The 9,736-nt window shown below is 40.9% G+C and overlaps 1 protein-coding gene across 1 annotated transcript in view; it reads left to right on the forward strand.

Moving 5' to 3' along the window:
* BST1 (bone marrow stromal cell antigen 1) overlaps window positions 1-3,263 on the forward strand; it is a 57,248-nt gene extending 53,985 nt beyond the window's left edge. Inside the window, exon 9 of the mRNA XM_004390898.2 lies at window positions 2,885-3,263. Coding sequence (XP_004390955.2) covers window positions 2,885-2,990 — 106 coding nt within the window. The 3' untranslated portion in view covers window positions 2,991-3,263. The remainder of the gene's footprint in view (window positions 1-2,884) is intronic.
* The last annotated feature ends 6,473 nt before the right edge of the window (window positions 3,264-9,736 follow it).

Here is a 9,736-nt window from a genome sequence, read left to right on the forward strand (position 1 = left end):
TTCTCTGTCAGTTTTCTCACTCCATTTGGTGCTTGGCTGAGTTCTTTATCTCTTCATTTGATGTTTTAGGGTTTCAGGATTGTTGTATTCTCTGTTCGGCTTAGTTTTTCAGATCTTTGCTGTGGAGGGACAGTGTGGTGCTTCTGCCTAGAGCGCCATTTTGCTGGAACTCCTGTACATGCAGAAATTTTTGAAATGGTGTATCTCTGGCTTTGTATATTTTCACCAAAAAAAAAAAAAAGGTCCTCCAAGTTCAAGAAGGGAGAGTGTTGACATGTTGTGGGGTTGTTAACCAACATCGTAAAATAATATGTGTACTGACTGTGTAATGAGAAACTATTTGTTCTGTAAACCTTCACCTAAGGTACAACTAAAAAAAAAAAAAAGTCAGCTCCTGTCCAGAGGTGAGATGAGAAGGCAGAAAGGGTCAGGAGCTGGTTGAATGGACATGGGAAATCAGAGGTGGAAAGGAGGAGTGTGCTGTCACAGTATAGGGAGAGCAATTAGGGTCACATAACAATGTATGTGTAAAGTTTTGTAGGAGAGACTAACTTAAATTATAAATTTTCACTTAAAGTACAACAATAAAATGAAATAAAAAATAAAATTTCAAGATCTGTCCTGAAGTACAACACTGTCAGTGATAGGATAATATCCATAGACCTGCAAGGAAGACCAGTTAATAAGAGTATCATTCAAATTTTCACACCAACTACTAATGCAAAAGACGAAGAAACTGAATATTTTAACCAACTTCTGTAGTCTGAAATTGATCAAATATGCAGTCATGATGCATTGATAATTACTGGGGATTAGAATGTGAAAGTTGGAAACAGAAGCAACGGCAGTTGCGATAGAAACGACGCTGGAGATCGCATGATAGAATTTTGCAAGACTAATGACTTCATTGAAAATACCTTATTTCAACAACATAAACGGTAGCTATACACGTGGACTTTGCCAGATGGAATGCACAGGAATCAAGCTGACTACATCTGTGGAGTGATGGAGAAGCTCTATATCATCAGCCAGAACAATGATAGGATAATCACACAATAGTATGGAAAAATACTTACATAAAATTTAAATGAAAAAAATTTGTAAAAAACAACCTTATATATGTCTATAGGTTGTAATATTGACCAAAATCCAATTGACCGATAATCTGCAACATTGGTGAGGATATGAGAAAACAGATAATACTCGCATTATTGAAAGAAGGACTTAGTATATCAGTAAGTATGGTGAGACTTTGTCTCACGTATTTTGGACGTATTATCAGGAGGGACCAGTCCCTGGAGAGGGATATCATGCTTGATAAAGTAGAGGGTCATCAAAAGACAGGAAGACCCTCAAGGAGAATTCAGCATAAAAGAATAGCTGTTGAATTAGCCCTGTGATTCCAATATATTGAAAGTTATAAGAGAATATTACCAAGTTTGTAATTAGTATTGGAACATCTAAGAGAATTCAGGTTAAATTTTATACATTTACTATACTAGATTTACTAGAAGTATTTGGGAAGGTTTTGCTTATTTAGAAGTATTTGAAGTATTCTAAAAAGAAAAAGTAATAAACTTTAAAATAAACTAAACTAAAAAAACTGAAGTTTAAAACATTCAAGGGAATTTGAGTAAGTGTGAAGCCCCCTTAAAAACTGACAGAGTTTACTAGGTTTTAAAATAGAACAATACAATTCATAAACTGAGTAGAAAAGTGTGTTGAAAAATTAGGCTTTTGAATTTATAAATTCAGTAGCTAGAATTAATTTTTAAAACCGAAGTAACTGCAAATAATTTTTTTTCCTGTGCATAAAAGCTGCCGTCAAGCAGAAAACTCACACTGACATGAAAAGCTTATGAAACTGAAGTGTAAGTGGCAAACCAGTGCATAGAACATAAACCCAGATGTGTATAGCAAAGGAAAATAAAACTTTATGTTTCTCTTTGTGCATGATATTGGATGTTAATGGCAGAAATAGGTCTGAGAAGATGAACTCTAAGTTGCTAACAATGGTTACTTCTAGGGAGGGGAGTGGGAACTGGAGACAGATGAAGGGAGATTGTCATTATTACTGTGTTTAGTTCTGTGTTATTTTAATTTTTAAAGAATAAAAATAAAAGTGTTATTATATTAATTAGGTAATTATTTCAAAGCAAAAAAAGGATCAATTTCGAATGAGACAAGCCGTGGCATTAACTGAATCAGAAGCGCAGTTATAGAAATGTCCAGCAAGGGGAGGCCTAGTACAAATCGGGCTGATGAGAATTCCTTTAGCAAGAGAGATGAGAGGAACAGCATTCAGATGGAGTCGGGAACCTTTAAGGACCAGCCAACATTAGATTGTTTCATGATTTTTTTAAAAACACATCTTTTAATTGGTTTACAACAATTCAGTAATTTGTGTTTCAAAAAATCCAGTGATCAGGATTTGATGTCTGTATGTCAGGACAGGTTTTTCTTCACCAGTTAAACTGTGATAATGTAGTGTCCATCAATAGGGACTGGCTAACTTTATCCATACAATAAGTACATCCATACAATAAGAATAGCACCAGCCACGAGGAAGAATGAGTTAGCTTCATATGTAGCAATATGGAAATATGTCCAAGGTAAGATGTTAGGTGAAAAAAGCAAGTAGCAGATTACATTTGTGCTTAGATAAATGGATCTATGAATGTGTGTGTGTATTACATTCCTAGAAGGATAATTCAAACTATAAGTGGCGATTCTGTATGGAAAGTGGGAATGAGGTGACAAAGAGACTTTTCCTTTTCATAACTTTCTGTACTATGTGAATTTTTCTACAATGTGCATGTATACTTTTGAAAGTAGGTTTCATAACCAGTACTGACAGTTTCTTTATTTCCTTTTTAATTTGCAGGGCAGCAGCTTCTACTCAAAGAGAAATCCCATCTCTTTATGAAGAACTAAGTGCCAGCCTTATAATTCCCTTCTTAGTGACTTTGGCTTCAGATGCTCAAATATAGCTAAAAACTCAGCTGTGTTGTCTTAACTAGTCCCAGCCCTACAACCTGCCTTTGCGCAAATCATTAGTCTTGTTCTGAGTCTGCCAAGTGATTTTCATTGTCTAAAGAAGCTTGTTACTGGCAAAACGATACCTGTAGTTATATTTTTTAATATGACTCAGGATCACAGAAACAAGAGAGTAGTCTAGCTCTATTTAATAGGTTACAACTGCTTCAGTAGAATTCAAGCAAATTATTTTTTTCCTGTGTTTTTATTGTGCTTTAGATGAAGGTTTGTGGAGCAAATTAGCTTCTCATTAAACAATTAATACACATATTGTTTTGTGACATTGGTTGCCAACCCCAAAACATGTCAGCATTCTCCCCTTCTCAATCTTGGGTTCCCCGTTATCAGTTTTCCTGTCCCCTCCTGCCTTTCCATCCTTGCCCTGGGCTGGTGTGCCCCTTTAGTCTCATTTTGTTTTATGGGCCTGTCTAATCTTTGGCTGAAGGGTAAACCTCAGGAGTGACTTCAGTACTGAGTTAAAAGGATGTCCGGGGGCTATACTCGCTGGGTTTCTCCATCCTCAGTCAGAATTCTTTTCCTGTTTTTATCATGGTACAGAGCAGTGAGACCCAGACTATTTGTTGTATAATCAAACATCTTTAGAAAATTAGAATAGAATTGTACTTTATATTTTTTCATACTCCTAGAAAAAGCACACTGCATACTTACTGATAGCTTAAGATATGTGTGCACTATGCAAATTTATATATATGGAGCCCTGGAGGAGCAGTGGTTAAAGAGCTTGGCTACTAACCAAAAGGTCAGCAGTTCAAATCCACCAGTCACTCCTTGGAAACCCTACGGGGCAGTTCTACTTTGTCCTGTAGGGTTGCCATGAGTTGGAATTGACTTGACAGCAACAGCTTTATATATATATATTTGGTATGCAAAGATTTATGTACAAAGACGTTTGTTTAATGGGTATTTATAATGGGTGAAAAAACAAAATGTCCCATAATAGGAACCTGTTTACATATGGTTTGGTACATCTATAGGATGGAATATCATTCAACTAGTAAAAATCATGTTTATAAACCGTATGTCCTTCATCTGGTGAAGGGATAAACAAACCATGGTACATCTATACAGTGGTATACTAATCAGCAGTAAAAACTAACCAGCTGTTGATACACACACAGCATGGTTAATTTCAAATGCATTATGCTAAGTGAAAGAAGCCAGTCTCAAATGGCTACATATTCTGTGATTCCATTGATATGACGTTCTGAAAAAGGCAAAGCTATAGGAATGGAGAACAGATCTGGGGTTGCCAGGGGTTAGGGCTAGGAGGAGGGGTAACTACAAAGGGTCAGTGTGAGGGAATTCTTGGGGGTGAAGAAACTACTCTGTATCTTGATGGTGGTGGTAGCTACATGAATCTATGATTTGTCAAAACTCACAGACCTGTACACCAAAAGAGTAAGTTTCACTGTACATAAATTAAAAGTAAATCATGTTTGCAAAGAACATTTAATGACGTTAGAAATGTCAACAATAAGTGCAAGACATGGGATATAAAACTTTATCATATGATCAATTGTCCAAAATATAATATAAATTTAGTAAATGATATTATGAGTATGAGTTTGCATGTTGCACGTATATTGTACATGAATGAAAGGAAAGAAAATAAACCAAAAGGCAGAGGAATTATCTCTAGATGGTGATTTAAAAAAAAAAAATATTTTATTGAGTTTTTTGGTGTAAGTGTACACAGCAAATTAGGTTACACAGGAAAGAGGGGGCGCGCTTGGGAACTAGGTCAAGCTCAGAAGGGTAAAGGAAACAGACCGTGGGAAGTGAGCCTGCAGAGAAATGAAATCCAAGAAGACCTGGCATGTGGTGGGATGCTTATTTGGTGCAGCCACTGCTGTGTCTTGTATGAGTGGTGCCAGGTTCTTAGAGAAGCCATGCCTGGCTGGGCATCGTCAAACCCAGTTGCTTACTGTACCACAGATGTGCCCTGCCTTCTCACTCCTGGGGGCAGGAGGGTCTTTGACTATGCTGGTCCCTTTGCACTGGTTTCCCTTCCTGCTCTGCCATCCACTTAGCTGACTTGAAGATCCACTTTAAGCATTACCTCCTCGCTGAACCCTTCTGTAACCTCGCCACCAGACCCCTAGTTGTTTCTTTCCCCTGCTTCCCAGCCCCCTATGAATTCCCCTAACATGGTCCATGCCCACTGTGTCATCGTTGTCTGAGCCCTTGCCTGACTTCACTGTGGCCCTGTGGCTTCAGCAAAGATGTGCCCATCTTTGCGTCCCCTGGCCTCACCATACCTGGACAAAGTGGACATTCCACATAGTGTTTTAATGACAGAATGGATAAGTGAGTGGACTGGGCTTCAGAGAAGAGAACCAGAGGGATGACTCTTTAATTTTCTTTTAATGTCAGTTTTGCTGCAGGAGGTCAGGAGTGTATTTATGTTATTGTAATAAAGCACTTTAAATACATGATATACCGCTAGTATGGGCGGGGGGAGCGGGGAGGGAGAATGATAAGTGGTATAAGGTTTTTGCGTATCTAAGAGGGAGAGGAAAGGCCCAACCAACTTCCATGGCATCGTTTTTTCTCAGATTCAGCCTGGCTTCTGAGGCTAATTCCACAGAAGCCCCATTCAAGGGGCTTCTCTTAGGCCAGACTTGGAGAACACAGTGTCCACTGCCTTTGGGTTGCCTGGGTGATGAGTCCGTTTACACCACAATCACAGCATGCTGGCCTGGGACTTAAGTAGGTGCTGTCCTTTTGAGTTCCATGGAAAAGGAAATGCTTTATTTTTAAAAAATAAAAAAATAAACTTTCTTTCTGAATAAAAAAGTCATAATACCTGCTCACTTGAAAGAATTTAAATGACACAGAAAAATTGCGAAGAAGGCAATAAATACCACCTATCATCCTACATCCAAAGAAGCAGACTTTTTTCTATGTGTATTCATACACAAGAGCCCTGGTGGCGCAGTGGTTAAGAGCTTGGCTGCTAACTTAAAGGTGGGCCGTTTGAATCCACCAGGAGCTCCATGGAAACCCTGTGGGGCGGTTCTACCCTGTCGTACAGGGTCACTATGAGTCAGAGTCAACGAAGGCAAGGGGTGGTGGTGGTGGTTCATACACAAGGAGTCCCCTGGTGGTGCTAAGGGTTAATACCCTTGGCTGCTAACAGAAAGTTTGGAGGATGGAGTCCACACAGAGGCTCCTCTGAAACAAAGTCCTAATGATCTACTTCTGAAAAATCAGCCATTGAAAACCCTATGGAGCAAGTTCTACTCCGACACACATGGGGTCGCCATGAGTCTGAACAGACTCCATAGTAACTGGTTCGGTTTATACACACTTGTGTATTTTTTTTAACACATGACGCTATGCTTTGCATCAGGAGTGCAAACCAGAGAAGAATCATTGAACTGAAGGTTCTAGCCTTTTTTACATTTTAAAATGCTTATTTCAAATATATAATTGCCTCCTAACTGGTCTCCTTGCTTCTGATCTATTTCCCTCCTTTCCAACCTAATTTTCATCATGCGGTCAGGGCATTCCTCCTAAGCTACTGTCCTGATTGCATCACCCCCTTGCTCAAAATCATCAATGGCTCCCTACTGTTGGCAAAATCTATATTTCTTTTCTTTTTTATTAATTGTGGTAAATATATATGTAACAAAACATTTGCCATGCCAACATTCTTCAGATGTGGAATCCAGTGACATTAATTATGTTCATCATGTCATTCAACTGTCACCACTACCAGTTTCCTAGTTTTTCTATCACCCTTAACAGAAGTTCAGTGCCCCAAGCCCTGAGCCCTCCTTCTCGCCTCCCACCCACCTGCCCCTGGTAACCACTAATAAACTTTTGTCTCCGTACACTTGCCTATTCCAGATATTTCATGTGAATTGGTCATTCAATATTTGTCCTTTTGCCACTGACTTATTTCACTCAACGTAATGTTTGCAAAGTTAAAATACACATTTATTAATCATGCATTTCAGATCTTTCCATCTGCACCCAAACTACATCATCCAATGTCCCGGGAGACCCCTCCATGCTCTCCATCTGCCTTCTCTCCGTTTCCATTCTCACCATAAGCTTTCATATCTGGGACCTTTCTCCTGCTGGAGACTCAGTCTGACCTTGCGCTTCCCACCTCCTCTGTCCAGACCAAACATCACCTCCTCCTTGAAGCCTCATTTTGTTCCAGCTTCAGATGCAGTTTGTTCTCATGTCTGTCTTGGGGACAGTGACTTTATCCGTTTGTCTTTGTGTCTGTCACAGTGCTTCACCCTGGTCAGCCATGAACCAGTGAGCCTCTGATGAGTAAAGGAACCAAAACTCAATTTGCATTTAAAGTGGAATCATATTATCAGGCTTGGGGAACTGATGGAGTCCCTGGATGGTACAAATGGTTACATGCTTGGCTGCTAACTGAAAGGTTAGAGGTTTAAGTCCATTGGAAGCACCTCGGAAGAAAGGTCTGTTGAGTGACTTCGGAAAGATCATGCATTGAAAACCCTGTGGAGCACAGTTCTACTCTGACACGATGAGGTGGAATCGACTGGACGGCAACCGGTTACCGTGGAAACTGGGGCCCAGAGCAGGATAGGGAAAAACTAGAACTCGGTCCTGGAAAGCACCTGCTCAGCTCTCTCTCCTGTGCTCTGGGGCCTTCAGTGAGCATTTCTTTTGTGGTCAAGTGTTATTGTTTCTTCCTTCACTCAGTAGATATGTATTAAGTATCCTATGTGTGTTAGGCATGGCACTGGCACTGGGCTACACCCATTAATAAAGGAACAGGGCTGCTGTGCTGCTGTTGCTGCTGCTGCTAAGGCTCGCTGCCACCTTTGCTGTGCAGACCTGGGAGGAGTTCACAGGAGGGCCAAGCTGAGTGACCTCCGCCCTGCAACGGAGGCTCTATGACTTGATCATGGGCAGATGCATATTTTCTCATCTGTAAAATAGGATAGTAATAGAACCGACTTCACAGTGTTAGGTGAGGATTAAAAGGAATATGAAAGTACTTAGCACAGTATCCAGTGCACAGTAAGCCCCTGATCTATGTTAAAAACCTGAAACCTGTTGTCATCAAGTTGATTCCAACTCATAGCAACCCTGTAGGACAAAGTAGAACTGCCCCATAGAGTTTCCAAGGCTGTAATCTTTTTTTTTTTCATTGTGCTTTAGATGAAGGCTTACAGAGCAAATTAGTTTCTCATTAAACAATTATTACACATATTGTTTTGTGACATTGGTTGCCAATCCCATGATGTGTCAACACTCTCCCTTTCTTGACCTTGGGTTCCACATCTCCATTCCTCCAGCCCTCCTCTTCCTCCCTGCCCTCCCGTCCCTCTCCCCAGGCTGGTGAGCCCATTTAGTCTCCTATACATGGTTGAGGTATGTGTATGATTGTTTGTTTCATGGGCCTGTCCAATCCCTGGCTGAACTCAGGAGTGACCTCAGTACTGAGTCAAAAGGGTGTCCTACGGCCATACTCTCAGGGTTTCTCCAGTCTTTGCCCGACCAGCAAGTCTGGTCCGCCTTTGTGGGTTTGAACCTAATTCCACATTTTTTTCCATCTCTACCCAGGACCCTCCACTGTGATCCTTGTCAGAGCAGTAAGTGGTGGTAGCTGGACACCATCTAGTTGTACTAGGCTCAGCCTGGTGGAGGCTGTGGTAGTTGGGGTCCATTAGTCCTCCAGACTAATCTATCCCTTGTGCCTTTGGTTTTCTTCATTCTCCTTTGCTACACACGGGGTGGGACCAGTGGAATATCCCAGATGGCTGCTCAGAAGCTCCCAAGACCCCAGACACTACTCACCAAAGCAGAACATAGAACATTCCCTCCATAAACCATGCTATGCCGATTGAGCCATATGTCCCCCAAGACCATGGTCCCCAAGCCTCAGCCCAGAAATTCCATCCCCTAGGGAATACAGATGTGTCTATGAACCTTCCATGACTTTGCCTTGCTCAAGTTCTGTTGACCTTCCCAGTACTGTGTACTGTCTTACCCTTCACCAGAGTTACCACTTATTTATTGCATGTTGTTGTTATCAGGTGCTCTCGAGTCGGTTCTGACTCATAGCGACCCTACGTACAACAGAACAAAACACTGCCCAGTCCTGCACCATCCTCACAATCATTGTTATGCTTAAGCTCATGTTGCAGCCACTGTGTCAATCCATCTTGTTGAGGGTCTTCCTCTTTTTCAGTGGCCCTCTACTCTACCAATCTCTACCAGTCTCTCCAGGGACTGATCCCTCCTGATAACATGCCCAAAGTATTTGAGACGTAATCTCGCCATCCTTGCTTCTAAGGAGCATTCCTGTTGTACTCCTTCCAAGATAGATTTGTTGGTTCTTTTGGCAGTCCATGGTATATTCAATATTCTTCTCCAACACCACAATTCAAAGGCATCAATTCTTCTTTGGTCTTCCTTATTCATTGTCCAGCTTTCACATGCATAGGAGGTGATTGAAAACACCATGGCTTGGGTCAGGTGCACCTTAGTCCTCAAGATGACATCTTTGCTTTTCAACACTTTAAAGAGGTCTTTTGCAGCAGATTTGCCTGATGCAAAGCGTCTTTTGATTTCTTGACTGCTGCTTCCATGGGTGTTGAATGTGGATCCAAGTAAAATGAAATCCTTGACAACTTCAATCTTTTCTCCGTTTATTTTGATGTTGCTTATTGGTCCAGTTGTAAGG

The sequence above is a fragment of the Trichechus manatus genome, unplaced genomic scaffold (assembly GCF_000243295.1).
Source record: "Trichechus manatus latirostris isolate Lorelei unplaced genomic scaffold, TriManLat1.0 scaffold00343, whole genome shotgun sequence".
In the NCBI taxonomy this organism is placed as follows: Eukaryota; Metazoa; Chordata; class Mammalia; order Sirenia; family Trichechidae; genus Trichechus; species Trichechus manatus.